A 21,203-nucleotide genomic window follows, 5' to 3' on the forward strand; every position below is an offset into this window, starting at 1 on the left:
TCTTGGATCAGGACCGATTGCCCAGCGTCCGTCTGTTGTGCTCAGGTCCTGTTTGCCTGTTTCCCTCTGGGGCATCTGATTGGCCAGTGAGAGAACAGGATGCTGGAGCCAACAGGTCATCGGCCTCATCCAGGCAGACTTGTCTTATTGAACTCTGAATCCAGAGTCTTTCTCCTGAGAGCAGACACTATTCAAGAAAACCCAAGATGAGCCATGAGAGTGTGAGTTCTTCCCTGTTGGCTCCTCCCTGCTACCTGGCATTCAGAGAAGACAGACTGCCCCTGACCATGGAGGTTCTCTCTGATGCTCCACAGCTTGCTGCAAGGCTCTCCCTCAAAGGGCTGTTGCACCAGCACTGAGCAATGGGGGCTGAGAACGTTTAATGCCCCCTCTCTTCTTGGAAGTACATGGAGTCATGGATGGGGAATAGCTTCATGGGGTCAAGAGCGAGCCAGCAATAGATCACAATGTGCTTGTTCCAGTTAACTCTTCATTAGCAAAACTATGTTCTGCAGAGGGGTGTCAGGCCTCGTGAGCACAGCGACTCCTCTCTGGCAGGTCTTGCCTCCAGGAAGCAGTGCTGAGACTAAGGGATCTTGCCTCCCCACAGCTGCCCCTCCTCTCCAGGGTTTGCCCCAAGCAATCAGAGACTGCGCCAGCGTGAAGCCAACCTCTCCTCCGCCCTTTTCATGCCTCTACTGGCTCCAGGAGACCAGGTGGAGGGGAGCTTGTGGCAGCAGGAGGGGGAGACATCCAGGACTCTGTTCCAGTCTGACCCCTCTCTGCCTCTTGGCCTCCCTCCTCTCCTGCTTCAATTTCGGCCAGACTCTCCCCACTCGCTAAACCCTGTTGCCTCTTCCGTCCCTGACACCTTCCCCCCCACAGTCTTCTCCCTCCGACTGCTGATCCTCAGGCTCTGAGCCATCTTCCCTTGGGGGTCCCCCAGCTGGTTGCTCCCACCATTCCTCTGGGGCCACCCAGTTCATTACAATGGGGTTGGCCCCCCAGCTGGGCCAGGAGGAGGGGGCCCTGCAACCTGGAAATGTGTGGCTAGCCTTGACCTTCGCCCAGGCTCTCTGGGTCCCTGGCATCTCAGCTCCCAGGGGTGGCAGCACACCAGCCAGACCCCACGGCCTCCAGAAAGATCGAGATGCTGAGCTCAGGAGCTGAGCTGCCCCCCGTCCACCTGCTCGGTCCAGAGTCCACCCCCGTCCTGGTTCTGGCAGAGAGCCCAGGCCGTGTGGTCAAGGTGTGGTCCTGGCGGAGGGATGTCCCCTCAGGCAAGCAGTTTGATGCGTGGGCAGGGTGAAGGCATCTTGCAAGGGAAACAGATCTGCTGGGATAAACACAGCAAGAGGGAATTGGGGGTGGGGGGGGGGGTTAAGCCCCCGGAAGCGGAGAGGGCTGCTAAAAGGCAAAGCTGACTTTCAGGGGGAGGGCGGGACTTTGCCAGAGACAATGATGTTGCTTCTTGCTCCGCTAATGCACAGAGCCATTTCCTTTGTTCCCTTGAGGTTCTGTATTTAGGCCATTTCCTCACCTGGAAAGTAGCCTGGCTATTCCAGGAATTGAACCTGTGCAGGATCCTGGAATTAGAAGGGGGTTCAGGCACACAGCCTACCCCTGCCCAAACTCACAATAATACATACTGCCCCCCCCCGCCCAGTCCCCTGTCTCTCTTCCTCCTCCTCACCACCCCATAATTCCTGTCTGTCCAGCCCTCATTCAAATTATGTCCTAGTCGAAGCTGGAGGGAAATATTTACGTTAACAACCACACGACCCATTTTTTGTGTCACCAAGGCATTTCTGCAGAAAGGGTGGATCAGGTGAGGGGGAGACCTTTCCCCCAGGTACACCTACTCGCCAGAGGTTTCCCTCCTGTCTCCCAGGGACACCTGCTTCACTTTGTTTCAGAGATAAATCCCAGCCGGCTTTCCATGGCTATTGCGGGAGATTTGCATCTCTGAGGTTTTGACCGGCAGGAAAATGCCTGCAATAATACGATGGGTAACCATAGCAAAGTAAACAGAGTGGGAATCCCGAGAAGAGGGATATCAGGGATGGGTGGATCACGGGGAATGAAGCTGGGGGAGCAGTGATCTCTAAATTTCTTCGGGTTTAAGCAGCCTCAAGTCTCACCCCTCAGATCTCTCAAATCTCTGCCCTAGAATGTGTGCACCAATACCCGAGGTAAGGCCTCAATGGACATGTGCAGAGTGCCACCCCTCTTCACTCATAACCCCCCCCCACACAAATGTAGGTTTTTCCAGGAAGGATCTGATACCCTTCCTTACTTTGCATGCACAACCACTGATTCTGGAGAACCCAAATCAGCCGCAGGCTCAGTGGCACTGAGGTTTCCCAAAGATGCTGCCCATACCTCGAGGGTTAGAGAGCAGGGTACCACCTTTCCCCCTTTGCCAGGCTTCTGCAACTCGATCTGCTCAGCAGCAGGCAGAAATCCAATGGGTAATTTGCTTTTTGGCGCAGATAGGATGCCCAGAACAGCTGCCCTGCAGAAATATCACAAGAAATGGTGTTCAGCAAGGCAGTGGCGGCCAAACACTTCACCTGTTGAATTTCTTCCTGCTCACAGTTGACTGGGGCCCAAAGGCCTTGAACCGGGTTTGTGTGTGGAATGTGGTGCCATGCTCTCTTGCCACTAGGCCAGGCTATTCCTTTAGGGAGCCAGTGTGGTGTAGTGGTTAAGAGCGGTGGACTCGTAATCTGGTGAACTGGGTTCGCGTCTCCGCTCCTCCACATGCAGCTGCTGGGTGACCTTGGGCCAGTCACACTTCTCTGAAGTCTCTCAGCCCCACTCACCTCACAGAGTGTTTGTTGTGGGGGAGGAAGGGAAAGGAGAATGTTAGCCGCTTTGAGACTCCTTAAAGGGAGTGAAAGGCGGGATATCAAATCCAAACTCTTCTTCTTCTTCTTCATAGGTATGTACGGCATCTTCGGCTGTGGCAGCGCACACTTGGCACTGCCAAGCCTGGAGTTGTTTTCCATAATCGGCGGTTATATTTGAAATGTAGGTACAGGTATGGAATCCTTCCTGGAGCTGCAGACCCTTGTTTGTGGGTCGTGTGACAACTCAGTGTTGTGGGGTGTGTGTGTGTGAGTGGTTCACTGCACATGCTCTTGAAAACCCTGCCTGTGTCACAACTGTACATATTATAAGGATGGATATTTGACTTTGAAACAGATTCCTGTGGTGAGGTTTGGTAGGTCAAACCAGGGGCTGTTGAGACCCAGAGAAAATGAGAACATACCTTCCAAGTGCCCCTCCCAAAACGGGACACCTTGTTTTTCATGCCACATCTCGGTGGGGAAGTTTGTTTCTGTGGGTTCAAGTATGGAGGCTCATCTCAGATTCCCAATTGGCCAGAATTTACTCAGGGATGCATTATAGGACAGCCCAAGAGTCTGTGAGACAAACACTATAGGCAAACACATGTCATCCTATGGCTCATTCACGCCCCTCTGCTGTGCCCTAAGGAAAAGCGCTCTTCAGCACTCAATCAGAGCAAATTGTAATTTGGGTTTTGTCCGAATTGATGTTTGCTCCGATTTAGCACTAAAGAATGGATTTTCCCCAGGAAAGGAGAGGGGCAAGGGCGAAAGCAGAAGTGTAGATGAGCCCTTAGCTGTTCAGCTTCTACCCAAAATCATGGAGCGGTGGCAGGGACCGGCTGCAGAACCCCCAGGGGAAGAAGGCTCAGAGCCAGGGGGTTGATGGTATTGGGATGACGATGAGTGGCCAGAGGGTGAAGAGAGAGCAGACTGGGAGGAAGAGGTAACAGGGTTTCGTGAGCAGGAAGAGTCGGTGGCAGAAAGCAGTCCAGAGAGAGGAGATGAGGCTGGAGAGGAGCAAGGCTCAAGAGGCAGAGATGCTGAAGGAACCAGGACGACCAGCTCCCCTCCCTCCTGGTCTCCCAGAACCAGGAGAGGCATGTAGAGGGCGAAGCAGAGCCAGACCCCTTGAAGGAGTCTCAGATTGCTTGGGAAGGACTCAGGAGAAGAGGAGGGAAGGCGGAGACTTTTGGCCCTTGCAACTGCATCATTGGGGCAAGATCTACTGGGAAGAGAAGCTGAGCTCACCAGGCCTGGCCTCCTGAGCTGTTTATTTATTTGAATAAAGAGTTAATTTCACTAACACCATGTGTGTTATCCCTGACCTGCTTCTGGCACCCAAACACCCCAGCACCTCACCATCTCTCCGCCGGCCACAACCCATGAGGTACAACTTGCTCAACCTGTTTTTTACTACATCTTCATGTATGCGACAACGGCCACGAGAGTTTTGATAGCACAAGGATGGAAGACTGAAGAAACCCCAACTAAAGAATCATGGCAAGAAAAATTGATGGACTATGCAGAACTGGCAAGACTGACATACAAGCTATGGGACAAGGATAACTGTGACTTTAAGGATGAATGGGAACCCTTTACAAAGTATTTGAAGACGCAACAAAGTGAACTGGACTCCTTGGCTGGTTTTGAATAAACATTCACAAACCTTTTATTGATAATTATCAGCTAAATAGTTTGAAGATCTATACAACAGTGTAACATGCAGAAAACAGCATTTTTAGAGAAATCAAAGACTGGAACTGAGGGAAGTCGGGGGTGGGTGGGCTCGGGGGAGAGAGGAAAAATGGGGGAAAATAAGGATGATATGTTTTTGGATAATATATTTTGTTTTGTTGTTGTTGTTTAGTTGTTTAGTCGTGTCCGACTCTTCGTGACCCCCTGGACCAGAGCACGCCAGGCACTCCTGTCTTCCACTGCCTCCCGCACATAGCTGTCAACTTACAGATTTGAAAATAAGGGACCAGCAGCCTTGAAAATAAGGGACCAGCCGCCAAAATAAGGGACCTGCAGCCTCATCTGTTCCACGCACTCCAGTCTTCCTGTCCTCCTGCAGTCTGGTCAAACTCATGCTGGTAGCTTCGAGAACACTGTCCAACCAACTTTGTAACCAGAGGTTCAACTGAATAGAATCTGAATCACATGCACCACAAGGCCTATGCAGCCTCAACTTAAGATGGCTCCCTGGCCTGGCTTTGCACTGCAAAGTTTGCAGCAGCACATGCAACAAAATGGCGTCCAGCATTCAAAACCCCCCTCAGCTTGCATTAACTAGCCACACACACAAGGCATGCAAGCTCCAAGTTCTTAGACTTCTTATTGGGTGAGCAGCACAGCCAAGCAACACAGTTGGAGCCTTCCTCCTCCCTGGCCGGCAGGGAGGGAGGGAGAGGAGCTGCTTCCTTTGAAATTTAAGGGACATCATTTAAGGGACATCCATCAATAAGGGACAGCAGCGGGACATGGCCCTGGAATAAGGGACTGTCCCTTCAAATAAGGGACACTTGACAGCTATGCTCCCGCAGTTTGGTCAGACTCATGCTGGTAGCTTCGAGAACACTGTCCCACCATCTCGTCCTCTGTCGTCCCCTTCTCCTTGTGCCCTCCATCTTTCCCAACATCAGGGTCTTTCCAGGGAGTCTTCTCTTCTCATGAGGTGGCCAAAGTCTTGGAGCCTCAGCTTCAGGATCTGTCCTTCCAGTGAGCACTTCAGAATGGATAGGGTTGATCTTCTTGCAGTCCATGGGACTCTCAAGAGTCTCCTCCAGCACTATGTTTTGTTTTAATTTTGAATAAAAAAGTAATCTAAAAAAACAAACATCCCAAAAAACCCTGTTTTTTATTGTACGTGTCTGGAGTCTCCTTGAACCTTAATTGGAGTCATTTCCCACCAACGCTGGTCAGTTCTTACCAGCCTTGTGTTCGGGTCCCATTCCTGCGTACGTGACACAGCCCTCCCTCGCCAATAATGGGCCTAAAGGTGATTCCACCTTAACTCTGGGAGGGGCCTTTGGCCGAGGGAATCCCGGAAAAAGGAAACAGCGTGCAGGATTTCCATAACCACAAGGAACCCCTTTCCCAAAAATCAATGTGAAAATGAGGAGCGCTACGCCCACCCCTGACCGCCACCCACCCAGCCACCCCCCGGTACCGATGTTCCTGGGATCCCCGCTCTGCTTACTTCGCCATGGTTACCCAGCGTATTATCAACCAACCGCACAGGTATTTTCCTGCCCAGCTCAGCTACAGAGTGAGATGCAAATCGGCAGTAGCCGTGGAAAGCTGGCTGGGATTTCTCTCCGAAACAAAGCAATCGGGGGACGTGTCCCTGGGAGACAGGAGGGAAGCCTCCATCAGGGGGGAAAGGGGAGGAAAAGTTTCTTTCCCCGAAAAGCTCGCTCCACCCTTTCTCCAGAAACACCTTGGCGAGGCAGAAGAAAATGGGAAGGACAATTGTTCCGCAGCAGCTTTCCGACGACGACCTAATTTGACTGCGGATTGAACCCCAGAGATGGACGGATAAGGATTACGTGGCGTTGGTGAGGAGCGACAGGGTTGAAAAAAATTCTTGCTCCTATCCTCACACCCGCCATAGAAATATTATATAACCTGATGTTGGCTTTGACCGGAAATATAATGCGCACAAATGCATCCACGAGTATACAATCTGGATAATGTCAGAAATGTGGTGATTGTCGACATTTACCAGTGTTTAGACTGTTGCATATGCATGTGTGTGTGTGTGTGCGCGCGCGCGCCCCTGCATATCATCAAAGTGTCCCTATTTTCCAGAGTCAGTCCAAGATTTACAGAAGCCATCCCAGTTTCCAGTTTGATCCCAGTACATCCCGCTTTTCCTTCGGACGTCGTTATTTTCATTGGATAAATGTTGCAGGGTATGGAGTTAAGCAACCAGCGAGCCAAGGAAATCAGTAACCATACAACCTTTAGAAGACAACTGAAGGCAGCCCTGCATAGGGGAGTTTCTTTAATGTTTAATGTTTTATTAGGTTTTTATTCTTTACATATGTTCAAAGCAGCCCAGAGTGGCTGGAACTATTATTCCATTATGGAATAGGATATCCCTATTTTTATCAGAGAAATGTTGGAGGTTATGTTCCTGTGCATGGTACCCTCATTTGGAAATACCCATCCCAGCCTGTTTCCAAGGGGTTCCAAAAGTAGGAAAGCAGCAACCACTGAGCTTATTGTAGACTCCTTTTGTGAAGACCAAGGAACGCTGGCTCTCCACTCAACTACAAGACTCTTCCAGCATTCTGCATTTTCTCACCCCATCCTTCACCATCAGCAAGCTCTGCTTATGCAAGTCACGTTGCAGAGGAGCCTGCGAGCGCAGAAAAGTTGGCAACCCTATTTTGCTCAAGGACCAAACTCCACCGCTCAGCCCTTTCCATATATGTGGTGACGCCGGAGGTCTCACTTCTGGGGAGCATTAGCAGAGCAGGAAGCAAAATCATTGTCGCTGGCAGAGTTCCCCCCCCCCCCCGCCCCAAAGCGAGCTTTGCCTTTTAGCAGCCCTCTCCGCTTCCGGGGGCTTAACGCCCCACCCCCAGTTCCCTCTAGCCGTGTTTCTCCCAGCAGATCTGCTTCCTTTGCAAGATGCTTTCGCCCTTGCATGGCAGAGATGTTGTGCTGTGTCCCTGATGGCGTTCCTGGTCCTCCAGAATAGCTGAACCCTTCTCCTGCATCCCTCCTGTGTGCCCCCCACTTGCTGGCCCCCAGAAGTGTCGGGGGGTGTTTCCAACATTGCACGCCATCCCTGCAGGGCCTGGATGTCTGCACGCTCTCTGTCCTTCTGCTGCCACCAGACCATTCACGATTCCTGCACGCCACTGAAATTCACTAATATTTCTATACGTTTCCAACATGACAGCATTTTAATATGCAACGAACGATGCAGCCCTGTCCTGACTGAGGAAGGTTCCCCTGTGTTTTGCAGCTTCTCGTGGCTTTGAGCAAAGGAGAAAGGCAGCAGAGGAAAAGCCACACTCAGGGCAGAGGAAAAACTGGTCTCTGCTGAGCCCTGGAGATCAGAAAAGGGAGGTCCTGGGGTTCAGCTGTGGTGTACAAAGAAGGTACCCCCCGTTTGTAGCTGCTTCGGGGTGATGTGCAGCGACGGTGTCTCACAGGGGTCAGCCCTCCCTGCCGCAGCTCCTCATTTGACTAAGTAACTCAGGGACAGCCGCCTTATCTTTCAGGGAAGGGCCAGCAGCCTTCTGAGAAGCACCTTTGGCGGAGGGAATCCTAGAAAAACAAAATAGCTTTCTGAATTTTCATAACCACCAGGAGAGCCCAGGCCAAAGATCAACATGGCTGCCCACGCATCAAACTGCTTGCCTGAGGGGACATCCCTCCGCCAGGACCACACCTTGACCACACGGCTGGGCTCTCTGCCAGAACCAGGAGGGGGGTGGACTCTGGACCGAGCAGGTGGACGGGGGGCAGCTCAGCTCCTGAGCTCAGCATCTCGATCTTTCCAGAGGCCGTGGGGTCTGGCTGGTGTGCTGCCACCCCGGGAGCTGAGATGCCAGGGACCCAGAGAGCCTGGGCGAAGGTCAAGGCTAGCCACACATTTCCAGGTTGCAGGGCCTCCTCCTCCTGGCCCAGGTGGGGGGCCAACCCCATTCATTGTCATGGACTGGCTGGCCCCAGAGGAATGGTGGGAGAAACCAGCTGGGGAAACCCCAAGGGAAGACGGTTCAGAGCCTGAGGATTGGCAGTCGGAGGAAAATGGGTGGTCAGAGGGAGAAGACTGGGAGGCAGGGGAAGGTGTCAGGGACGGAAGAGGCAGCAGGGTTTAGGGAGTGGGGAGGCAGAAGCTGAAGCAGGAGAGGAGGGAGGCCAAGAGGCAGAGAGGGGTCAGACTGGAACAGAGTCCTGGATGTCTCCCCCTCCTGCTGCAACAAGCTCCCCTCCACCTGGTCTCCTGGAGCCAGTAGAGGCATGAAAAGGGCGGAGGAGAGGTTGGCTTCATGCTGGCGCAGTCTCTGATTGCTAGGGGCAAACCCTGGAGAGGAGGGGCAGCTGTGGGGAGGCAGGATCCCTTAGTCTCAGCACTGCTTCCTGGAGGCAAGACCTGCCAGAGAGGAGTCGCTGTGCTCATGAGGCCTGACACCCCTCTGCAGAACATAGTTTTGCTAATGAAGAGTTAATTGCAATGTGCAGGCTGTGATCGACTGCTGGCTCGCTCTTGACCCCATGAAGCTATTCCCCAGTCCATGACTCCATGCACTTCCAAGGAAAGAGGGGGCATTAAATGTTCTCAGCCCCCATTGCTCAGTGCTGGTGCAACAGCCCTTTGAGGGAGAGCCTTGCAGCAAGCGGTGGAGCACCAGAGAGAACCTCCATGGTCAGGGGCAGTCTATCTTCTCTGAATACCAGGTAGCAGGGAGGAGCCAACAGGGAAGAACTCACACTCTCATGGCTCATCTTGGGTTTTCTTGAGTAGTGTCCACTCTCAGGAGAAAGACTCTGGATTCAGAGTTCAATAAGACGAGTCTGTCTGGATGAGGTCGAGGGCCTGTCTGCTCCATCATCCTGTTCTCACACTGGCCAATCAGATGCCCCAGAGGGAAACAGGCAAACAGGACGTGAGCACAACAGACGGACGCTGGGCAATCAGTCCTGATCCAAGAGGGCTCCTCTGGTCTTCTCAGAGAAATTGCAAGGTGAGTTCGTTCTAGAGATGATGCTCCAAGCGAGAATTTCTCCATCCTTATCTAGTTCATGGCAAAACAAAAAAAAAATTTTTTTCTTCCAGTAGCACCTTAAAGACCAACTAAGTCAGTTGTTGGTATGAGCTTTCGTGTGCATGCACACTTCTTCAGTATCTGAAGAAGTGTGCATGCACACGAAAGCTCATACCAAGAACTAACTTAGTTGGTCTTTAAGGTGCTACTGGAAGAAAAAAATTTTTTTGTTTTGACTATGGCAGACCAACACGGCTACCTATCTGTAACTAGTTCATGGCACAAACTCCTGGGTGCTTGTGGGTCAGATGTCTGGACCAGAAGATTTAATCTGTAAAAAGTAAAGCACGTTATGAATAGGTGGGAAAGTCGCACAATTTGAAAGCTAATTCCATCTTGGAAGGAAGGAAGGAGGAAGGGAGGAAGGGAGGAAGGAAGTAAAATTCAATTTTCTCAGGTGCTAATATCGCACTGGGCTTGAGTCCCTTGATCCTGGGGGGCACCTTCTATTACCCATCCAGCATAAGGTACACAAAAGAGACATTGATTATACGTTCAGGAAACAGGCACTCAGTTCTTTTTTTATTATTCCAAAATTTGCATGGAATAAATGAATGGAATCTTGCAGGCGATAAAATAGGGATCCCGAGGCCCAGAGTGACAGCAGTTCCCTGAGCCGTCTACAGACACGAGGTCCTGCTCCCGGAGATCTGACATGGAGAAGACTCAGCTGGTAAGGGCACCAATCCTGCTCCTTACACGGAGGGAAGGGGCAGGGGGAAGGCTGAAGCAGGGTCCATGGGGAGGCCCTTTGGGTTCTGCTGCTAGTTCCCAGAGATGTTTGGGGGGCTATGAATTGTGCTCTTGACTTCCAAGCATAATAACAGATGCATAGCCCCCATCCTCAAAACCTTCAAGCCTCTCTCATAATAACCTAAGGAGGGTCTTCTTGGATCCAAGCGGAGATCCATTCGGCTTCTGAGAGGAGGCAACCAGATGATCTTTCTGAGGCACTTGGAGGCCCAGCCCCCTCCCGCTCTTCCTTGCCAGTAGCTGCTATTCAGAGGTAGAGTGCTGCTGGGCTTGGGGGTTCCATTTTTGTCATTAAGGCTGAGAGCTGTCCAAGGGCCTTCCCTCCTCCGCCACGCCTTCGCCTGATCCCCCTGTCAAAGCCACGTCAGACCGGCCATCTTGTGGAGTGTGGGGAATTATTTTTAACGCCGCCTCCTCATCATTCCTCATATGGGCCAACCTGGCTGGGACTGGTGAGAGTGATAGCTGTAAATATAACCGGAGGGCAACCCCTTGATTTATCATCTTCCCACCTTTCTCAAGTTTCCTTTCTGCGATGACCCCCAGTCTAGCGTTTCTCAAACTTGGGTCTCCACTGTTGTTGGACTACAACTCCCATCATCCCTAGGAAGCAGGACCAGGGGTCAGGGATGATGGGTGTTGTAGTCTAGCCGCACAAACTGGGCTTCACCCACCCGATCTAAATGGCATCTGATTATTGATCATTCGTTGTGCTCTATATTATTCATTGACGCCTCATCTGTTTAATTTCTGTCCGTCTGGAAACTTGGTAGGCGTGAGGGGGGACTAGGGACACAGCAGCCATATTGATCCCTGTATTTTGGAGACGGGAATGAATTTCCACTCTCAGTTCACTCGGTCTAGCGACTGTGTGGGGCTGCCCCACGTTGCTCCCTGGCTCATTGAGGTCAGCTAGAAAAAGAGGAGAGAGAGCAAAGGCCACTTTGTCCGAAGGGCAAGCATTGTCCTGACTTTGGCACGTGAGATTTCCAAATGGGGGGCGAATGGCTGGGCTGGGAGTCTAAATCCCCCCCCCCCTCCACTAAGGGGTGAGCACCTGAAATGTAAAAAAAGTAGCATGTCAGGGAAATAGGACTAACCCAGCCTTGTCCCTTATATGCTCGATTTTGATGTGCAAGGATATTGCGGCTGTTTTCTTCTTCCTTCCATCCCTCTGGCGGGGAGGATTCCGAGTTTCCTCACGGATTTACTTAGCAAGATTGACAAGCAGCTTAATCAAAGAGCTCCAAGTGGTGGTGGGGGGGGGGGAAATGCACATAAAACACAGCTTAAATTTTACGTGTGTATCAATATCTGTATAGATATATTGCATTGTTATATATAAAATATATCATTTACTATATAATATACTTATATTAGAGCATGGATATAATCATAGATATCGGATCATATATATAGAATGCATTTAAAATTATTTTATTTTACAAAAATGTATACCACCCTGTCAGCAGGTTGAAATGACACAGTCCAGGAAAGACTCTACCACTTGATTCTGCCAATTTGGCAGGCAGGTTTTTGGAAAGATCCCTGCCCACGTTATTCTGGGAATAGAATACAGTGGTACCTCAGGTACCGCGGGTTACATACGCTTCAGGTTACAGACTCCGCTAACCCAGAAATATTACCTCGGGTTAAGAACTTTGCTTCAGGATGAGAACAGAAATCGTGCTCCGGCGGTGCGGCAGCAGCAGGAGGCCCCATTAGCTAAAGTGGTGCTTCAGGTTAAGAACAGTTTCAGGTTAAGAACGGACCTCCAGAACAAATTAAGTTCTTAACCCGAGGTACCACTGTACTCCAACTTCGGAAGGCTGCGAGGAAAAGGGGGTGGGAAATGGGCTGCTAGATTTCTCTGTAAGGCAAATGAATGTTTTGAGCAGTCCCATTTGGGCTGTTCCACCAGGACCAGTTGTGACCCCTGCCCCCTCTTGCCCTTCCTTCCTTCCTTCCTTCCTTCCTTCCTTCCTTCCTTCCTTCCTTCCTTCTTTCTTCTAGGCTGCGATGTGCTTCCTGCTCTCGACGTTTGTGGCCAGCCAGGCCTTCCAATGCATGTCCTCCTCCAACTGTTGTGAAGAGACGACACTCAATGAAGTCGTGAAGAAACTCACTAACCATTCCTCCCAGTCCGCCCAGTCCGCCCATTCTGCCCGTTCCTCCCGGTCCGTGTCTTCCTCTGACGACTGCCGCTCGATTCCTGGTGTAAAGAACATGGCCTCCAGTTCTCCTTGGCGATATGTGTAAGAAAGAACAATTGTACCTTTTATTCCTTTGCCTTCTCATCCGTCCTATTTTCATAGAATCGGAGAGTTGGAAGGGACCCCCAGAGTCCTCTAGTCCACCCTGCCCCCTGCAATGCAGGCATCTCCAAATGTGTTCTCCCATCCAATTTGAAACCATACCGGACCCTGCTTAGCTTTCCAAATGTGCTTGCAGTTTTATTGCTCCACCACCGACTGGAAATAAAGAGGCATCCCTTTTGGCCCTGCCAGGCACCACCAACAATGCCCTCTAGATTTCCCAGAGAGCTCAGCTGGTTAGAGCAGGGTGCTGAGGGGGCCAAGGTTGCAGCTTTGATCCCCGAATGGGACAGCTGCATATTCCTGCCTCGCAGGGACTGGTTGCTCCTCAGGGTCCCTTCCAGTCAGACCAGTTTCAGGGGTGACTGGAGTTCCTTTCCAAGATATCTGGAGGGCACCAGGTTCTGGACATAGCTGTCAACTTACAGATTTGAAAATAAGGGACCAGCAGTCTTAAAAATAAGGGACCAGCCGCCAAAATAAGGGACCTGCAGCCTCACCTGTTCCACGCACTCCAGTCTTCCTGTCCTCCTGCAGTCTGGTCAAACGCATGCTGGGTAGCTTCGAGAACACTGTCCAACCAACTTTGTAACCAGAGGTTCAACTGAATAGAATCTGAATCACATGCACCACAAGGCCTATGCAGCCTCAACTTAAGATGGCTCCCCGGCCTGGCTTTGCACTGCAAAGTTTGCAGCAGCACGTGCAACAAAATGGCATCCAGCATTCAAAACCCTCCTCAGCTTGCATTAACTAGCCACACACAAGCCGGCAGGGAGGGAGGGAGAGGAGCTGCTTCCTTTGAAATTTAAGGGACATCATTTAAGGGACATTTAAGGGACATCCATCAATAAGGGACAGCAGCGGGACATGGCGCTGGAATAAGGGACTGTCCCTTCAAATAAGGGACACTTGACAGCTATGGTTCTGGAAGGCAAATCTAACCCAGCATTAGTCCCCCAAAGCTCCTCATCCCACACTTATGTTTTATATTATTTTATATTTTATATTTTATATTTTAATTTCTCCTTTGCTCCGCAACCAGCATCCCAGTGCATTCCCCCATCAGACCACCATCCAGTCCTAAAAAGGTCAAAAAGAGACCTATGCTTTGATCCCCGAATATTCCTGCCTCGCAGGGACTGGTTGCTCCTCAGGGTCCCTTCCAGTCAGACCAGTTTCAGGGGTGACTGGAGTTTCTTTCCAAGATATCTGGAGGGCGCCGGGTTGGGGAAGGCTAATCTAACCCAGCATTAGTCCCCCAAAGCCCTCATCCCACACATTTATTTTATTTTGTTTTGTTTTGTTTTGTTTTGTTTTGTTTTGTTTTGTTTTGTTTTGTTTTGTTTTGTTTTGTTTTGTTTTGTTTTATTTCTCCTTTGCTCCACAACCAGCATCCCAGTGCATTCCCCCATCAGACCACCATCCAGTCCTAAAAAGGTCAAAAACAGACCTATCCTTTCTCTTGCTCCCCCAGGGAAGACATTGAGGACTCCCGCTACCCTCGACTCCTCTGGAAAGCCCAGTGTATCTGCCAAAACTCCTGCGTCTCCTTGAGGCACCCTGTGGAAAATGCCACCCAAAAGACCTTCGTCAAGAAGGAGGGAAACGGGGTGTCCGTCCCAATCTTTGCTGACATGACCGTCTACTATCGGAGGCCTTGTGCGAATGTCAACAAGTCATTCTACCTTGAGCGGCAGAAATATCCTTTGCCTGTGGCCTGCACCTGTGTGGCCACACAGTGAGGCTTCGAAGCGGGAAGGGGATCCCCAGAGCAAAACCGTGGATGGGATTCAGAGGGAGGGAGCCTCTGAACATGTGCAGAGTTCATTTCCCTCACAGGCTGCCACTCGCATGTCCACCCACAGGACCTGGGTACACCAGAACCTCACTGTCTCTTTGCTCATTTCTAACTTTAGAATTAATTGAAAAGGAAAAGCTCCCTCAACTGACCAGTTGAAATCGGATTCAAATCTTTGGCTTCCCCCAAAGGCCGCTGAGGACCAGCTGGAACAGCATCGGAAGGAACAGGGATCGGGGATGGCGTTTCTGGCGCTGTTGCAGAATCCCGGCCCCCTCTGGGCCCTTGGGGGGGCTGTCAGGACAGCTTACCCTAGAGATGGGTGGGCTTTGTAGTGTAGACCTTGCTGGGAGAAAGCGAAAGGGCTTGTTCTAACACATTCAGATATATCAATTGGGGGATATTGGATTCTAGTGCAGATCAACCCGGATTAAGTAAATCCTTCTCTCTCTCTTACTGCAGTTTGCCCACTCTGCCAAAAGTCGGGAGTCAACTTTTTCTCCTGCAAACGCTCCTCTGCCTTCTAACGTGTGCTTAGCTGCGAATTTTCTGTTAGACGTAGAGGAGCATTCGCAAGGGAAAAAAGTTGGCCACCCACTAAATATCGCTACATCTGGCCAGATACTTCTAAAGACATAGGAGCAGGGTCCACAGAAAAAGTTGGCAACTCTAAGTAACATTAGAGAATAAAGGTAGCGAGAGGCAAACAAAATCGCAACGGGGGAAATGTTCACGCATGAATTGTTGCAGGAGCAACTTGTTACAGAAGAATATCCCCTGATAAGCCTTGCCATCCCCTATCCTGGCTTGTGCGGGTGACCCTCTGCTCATCCCCATAGCTAGCAATGCCCACATTTATAGGTCAGGATCATTTCTCAGCTATTTGTACGCTTGCACTGAAATCCGCTGTCTCTTATCTGCTGTCTCAAAGAAACTTATCCATCTTGCCTTTTTTATTTTAAAATTTTCAATTAAACATTCCAAAGACAGCAGAATGTGTCTTGCCTTCTTCATCCAGAGAAAACAGGACTCCGCCTCCCTTTGCGGGAGGTTGGGCTAGATCAGGGGTCCTCAAACTTTTTAAACAGGGGGCCAGTTCACTGTCCCTCCGACACGGTTGGGGGCCAGACTATAGTTTGAAAAAAATATGAACAAATTCCAGTGCACACTGCACATATTTTATTTGTGGTGCACCAAAAACAGGAAAAACAATACGATATTTAAAACGGAGAACGATTTGAATCAACATAAACTCAGAAGTATTTCAATGGGGAGTATGGGCCTGCTTTTGGCTAATGAGATGGTCAATATCCGGTTCCACGTTTGTCACTGCTAGTCGTAGCAAGTGATGCAAGATTACCAAAGTGTCGTCCCCTGGTCTTTCTCAACTGCATGAAGAAGAGGAAAATACCTCACAATGTCAATGAGGAGAAAATTGTCTATGCTGAGTATAACCTTGTTTGATTTCTTGCGATGTTCAGTTTTCTGGTTTGCTACTTTGCAAAATACTAATAAACCACCTCATGGCGAGAGAGAGAGAGAGGAAAAAAGAGAGAGAAATGAGAACGGAGCCTTGGTTGAGGTAAAACTAAAAGCCGTTCCTCCCAGCACAGGCTAGGCTAGGCGCACCCCAGTCTCCCTCACCCCGGGAGTGTGGCCACCACAAGCCCAGCCAAGTGCTCCTCTGAGGCGAAAGAACGGGTGGGTGAGCGCGGGAGTGCGTTTTGATCTCAGGCCTCGCCGCCGCCTCCCTTCCCTTCCTTCTCCCAACAGCGGAGAAAGGCTCCTAGCGATGGCGCCTGTGACGTCGCTGACCGGCTTCTTCCTTCCTTTCCTTCTCCCTTTTCTCCTCTCCTCCACGCATTGGGGGGAGGGAGGATGGAAACAAAAGTAGACCCGTTAGCAGCGGTTCTCAACTTGTGGGTCCCCAGATGTTGTTGGACTACAACTCCCATCATCCCTGAGGTCTAGCTAGGGGCAATGGGAGTTGTAGTTCAACAACATCTGGGGACCCACAGGTTGAGAAAGGCTGCGTTAGAGGGCCGGGTTCAGTATCCTTGGGGGGCGGATGCAGCCCGCGGCCCGTAGTTTGAGGACCCCTGGGCTAGGTGATCTACTGGGTCCCTTCCAACTCAGCCCTTCTACGATTCTGTGACTCCCTGCAGCTGATACGTCCATGGCCCCCACCCTCTGCTGCTGACTCTCCCTTTCCGTGAGAGTCCCAGACTTATCCCGAGGAATATCTTTTCCTCTCCCTCCGCTTTCATCTCTCACCAAAGTGTGCTCACTGCTCCCGCCTTAGATTTTTTTGTATGATTCGCAAATGAAGCTGTTACGCCACTTTTCCTTTGAGAATATACTTAAGGCTTAATGGATCCACGTTGCTACCTGCAACGATGATGTCACGGTGCCTGTCGTGTGATGTCATCATACTTGCCACCAGCCAAGAGCACAGAGAACCAGCTTGGGCCGTGAATTTGCCGCGTTTCAATGTCACTCAGCTTCATTTGGGGCAAGAATCTGGTGCAGGGAGCAGCTGTCGAACAGACAGAAACATCACAGGTGATGCAAGACAGTACACAGGAAAGAGAATGCACCACCTGTTGCATTTCCTCCTGCTGCACACAAGATCCAGGGTCAGAAGTCCAGCAAGGGCGGCGGGAGATGGTATCCCGCTCTCTAACCACTGGGCAATGCTACCTCCCAAGGTCTATGTGGCTTATCTGGCTTCAATGAGAGAGATGGTAAGCTGGATATTACAGACACCAAACTCCCCCGTACTAGTGCCAACATTTTCCAGGCAAGAAAAGGTGTGAAAACCTTCCTGGGACTTCGTTCCTTTGTGTGTGAGTTGTAGCTACACAGTGATAGGTGTGGTGGCACTCTGCACATGCTCAAAGAGGCCTTGCCTGTGTTGGTTACTGTACATATTCTTGGATGGAATTTTGACTTCCGGGACTGAGATTTTGGAAGGTGGAATCGGAGGCTGCTTGGGCCCAGGGAAAAGGAGAGCTCACTATCCCCCAGTGCCCCATAATTCACATCCATAGCATTCCCGTTCTTGGGATTCCCACTCTGTTTACTTTGCCATGGTTACCCAGCGTATTATCACAGGTATTTTCCTGCCCGTCTAAACCGCGGAGTGAGATGCAAATCTCCTGCAGTAGCCATGGAAAGCCGGCTGGGATTTCCTTCCGAAACAAAGTGACACGGGTGTCCCTGGGAGACAGGAGAAAAACCTCTGGCAAGTGGGGGGCGGTGAAGGGAGCTCTGCCCCACCTGCCCCACCCAGGAACACCCCCATGACACATCAGAGCCAAGGGAATCCTGGAGAAAGAAAACAGCGACCGTAAGGACAGAAGAAGACTCTGTCTCTCTACATGTCTTTCCTGCTCCTTGTATTTTTATAAATGTCGGTCGTGTCACTCTGACCACATTGCCTGCCTGTCTGCCAGAATCAGAATTCAGGGGATGTGTTTGGGACAGAGCAGGAGAGTTCGGGGAAGCCTGGAAGATCAGGAATGGGAGTTCTCTGCCAGAACCAGATGGAGTGTGGACTCTGGACCGAGCAGGTGGATGGGGGTTGGCAGCTGGGCTCCTGAGCTCAGCATCTAGATATTTCCGGATTCTGTGGGATCTCACTGCTGTGGTTGGGGGGATGCCTGCCCATGATCTGTGACTTGTATCAATATATTGAATATATTTTTGAGCTCTTGGGAGTAAAGAAAATGCAGTCAAAACAAAATAAAACAATTCCTTCCAGTAGCACCTTAAAAGGTAAAGGGACTCCTGATCATTAGGTCCAGTCGTGGCCGACTCTGGGGTTGCAGCGCTCATCTCGCTTTATTGGCTGTGGGAGCCGGGGCACAGCTTCCAAGTCATGTGGCCAGCATGACTAAGCCGCTTCTGGCGAACCAGAGCAGCACACGGAAACGCCATTCACTTTCCTGCCGGAAAGTGTTTATCTACTTGCACTTTGACAGTGCTTTCGAACTGCTAGGTTGGCAGGAGCAGGGACCGAGCAACGGGAGCTCACTCCATTGTGGGGATTCGAACCGCCGACCTTCTGATCGGCAAGTCCTAGGCTCTGTGGTTTAACCCACAGTGCCACCCGCGTCCCAAGTAGCACCTTAGAGACCAACTAAGTTTGTTATTGGTATGAGTTTTCGTGTGCATGCACACTTCTTCAGATACACTGAAATAGAAGTCACGAGACCCTTATATATAGTGAGAAGTTGGGGAGGGGTATTACTCAGAAGGGTGGTGGGAATGGGTGATTGGCTGATAGGTGTGGTAAACCTGTTGACGACTGTTAAGGACTGCAATTCGTGTCAGTGGCGTAGCGTGGGTTGTCAGCACCCGGGGCAAGGCAAGTAATTTGCGCCCCCTAACCCGTGGATTTGCGCCCCCTAACCCTAACCCCCAGATGTAGCGCCCGGTGCGGCCGGCCCCCCCTGCATCCCCCACGCTACGCCACTGATTCGTGTTACAGGAAAAAGCAAAGGGTGAGATGGCAAAAAATAGCTTATCATGTATAATGAGATAAGAATGCAATGTCTCTATTCTAATCACCCATTCCCACCACCCTTCTGAGTAATACCCCTCCCCACCCTCTCACTATATATAAGGGTCTGGTGACTTCTGTTTCAGTGTATCTGAAGAAGTGTGCATGCATACCAATAAAAAACTTAGTTGGTCTCTAAGGTGCTATTGGAAGGAATTTTTAATTATTATTTTTTACTACAGCAGACCAACACGGCTACCTACCTGTAACTAAAAATGCAGTTTATCAACAAACAAACAACACTTATAATCATCTTTGATACCTTTGAGGCAACCCACTGCCATTATTATTCCATTATTATTTGTTAAATTTATATCCTGCTCTTCCTTTCAAAGGAGTCCAGAGCAGCCAACACACAAAGCGATTACAACATCTAAAAGTGATTCCAAGACAGATGTGGACTTGGGAAAGGTTGGTAATAAAATGGATTGTTGGGAGCTCAAATCTAAACCAGATAAGCACAGAGGCCATGTTGAGCAAGAGCAAGGGTCTCAAGCATAGCCAAGAATGCCCGGCTGCCCTTGAAAGTGAGTGATCATTGTGTGTTTATCTCACAGGCATTGTAGTTCTGTAGAGAAATGTCCCCAGACTGGATCTCATGCAAATCTAGTCTCTTTTGAACTCACTATTTACCATTCTGGCACCCACCCCCTCCCGTCGGTGTGCATGCACTCACGTGTTTGCGTGTGCCAGTCGAGGATAACAGTTCACATTGTGGGCTTCAGTCTGTGAAACAGGGCCGGCCCTGCCGTTTGGCAAGAGGGTCGGGTGGGGAACGGGCCATAGCTCAGGGGCGCGGCATCTGCTCTGCAGGCAGAAGGTCCCAGGTTCAGTCCCTGGGATCTCAAGGCAGGGGCCTGGATCCTTGGAAAGCGTAGGCAATACTGGGCTAAATGGACAAATGGGTTGACTCACAAGAAGGCAACTGTGTATGGAGTGAATGGGCTGCCTCAGGCGGCAGATTCTGAGGAGCGGTGGACATGGCCTGCCCTGCCCTCCCTAGACTAGCCTCCTGCTGATCACAGATACAGTGGTACCTCGGGTTACGTATGTTTCAGGTTACATACGCTTCAGGTTACAGACTCCGCTAACCCAGAAATAGTGCTTCAGGTTAAGAACTTTGCTTCAGGATGAGAACAGAAATTGTGCTCCGGCGGCGTGGCAGCAGCAGGAGGCCCCATTAGCTAAAGTGGTGCTTCAGGTTAAGAACAGTTTCAGGTTAAGAACGGCCCTGCAGAATGAATTAAGTACTTAACCCGAGGTACCACTGTATTTGTACTTGGAATGTGGAAAGTGCCATCTCGGCCCATTGCTTCAGGCAACAGAAAGTCTGCATGTGCAACTGTACATTTATTATTTTGTGTTTTTATCTTGTACTTTTATGTTGCGAACTGGATGAAGGGCAGTATACGAATGTAAATAGATAAATACATTTAAAGCACACAAAGAGAGAGAGAGAGAGAGAGAGAGAGAGAGAGAGAGAGAGAATGAATCCTGCAGTTTGTTAGTGGAACTAGGAACTGTGAGGCAGCGGTGGTGTAGTGGTTAGAGTGCTGGACTAAGACTTGGGAGACTAGGGTTCAAATCCCCACTTGGCCATGAAGCTCACTAGGTAACTCCCTCTCAGCCTGACTTACCTCACAGGGGTGTTGCGGAGATTAAAACGAGGAGAGGAAGAACCATGTAAGTCGCCATGAACTCCTTAGAGGAAAAAGATGGGATATAAATGCTGTTGTTTTCATCTTTCTTGGGAGACAATGGAATGTGCCTTTGGGGGAAATGTCAAACCGTTGGAGAGTTATGAGAGAGACATTTTTGTAATATAAAAAAATTATTTATACTTTTCAGGTTTATACATTTATTACAATTTTCAATCATTTTAACATTTCAAAACTTGACTTCCTTCCCCCTCATTCTGTGCTTACTTAAAATTTATTTTTAATACCTTCTGCATATCCAAATGAACTGAACTTGATCATTTATTCATCTACTTTAAATATATACTCTTATCAAACTGGAGGTTATTTCAATAGTCCTGCCAATGTTTTTATCTGTTCACAATTTATCTGTAAATATTCAATAAACCGTTTCCATTCTTTTATAAAAAGTTTGTTATCTTGATTTCTT

The 21,203-nt window shown here is 50.0% G+C and overlaps 1 protein-coding gene across 2 annotated transcripts; it reads left to right on the forward strand.

Annotated features, from left to right (window-relative positions):
- The first annotated feature begins 6,028 nt into the window (after positions 1-6,028).
- LOC310746985 (interleukin-25-like) lies at positions 6,029-15,470 on the forward strand. Of its 2 annotated transcripts, XM_083581271.1 has the most exons (4): positions 6,029-6,095; positions 10,212-10,316; positions 12,410-12,651; positions 14,189-15,470. In XM_083581271.1, exons 2-4 carry the CDS (start codon positions 10,299-10,301, stop codon positions 14,454-14,456), a joined length of 528 nt encoding a protein of 175 aa, XP_083437397.1. In that variant the 5' UTR covers positions 6,029-6,095; positions 10,212-10,298; the 3' UTR covers positions 14,457-15,470. The 2 variants fall into 2 exon arrangements, with proteins under 2 accessions (XP_083437397.1, XP_083437396.1); XM_083581270.1 differs by lacking the exon at positions 6,029-6,095 and having other exon boundaries at positions 10,005-10,316.
- The last annotated feature ends 5,733 nt before the right edge of the window (positions 15,471-21,203 follow it).

The sequence above is a fragment of the Podarcis filfolensis genome, assembly GCF_964270895.1.
Source record: "Podarcis filfolensis genome assembly, chromosome: 13".
In the NCBI taxonomy this organism is placed as follows: domain Eukaryota; kingdom Metazoa; phylum Chordata; class Lepidosauria; order Squamata; family Lacertidae; genus Podarcis; species Podarcis filfolensis.

Coding starts and splice junctions, on each gene's coding strand:
- LOC310746985 (XM_083581271.1), top strand. Junction 12,652..14,188: donor AGTTCTCCTTGGCGATATGT/GTAAGAAAGAAC, acceptor TTGCTCCCCCAG/GGAAGACATTGAGGACTCCC.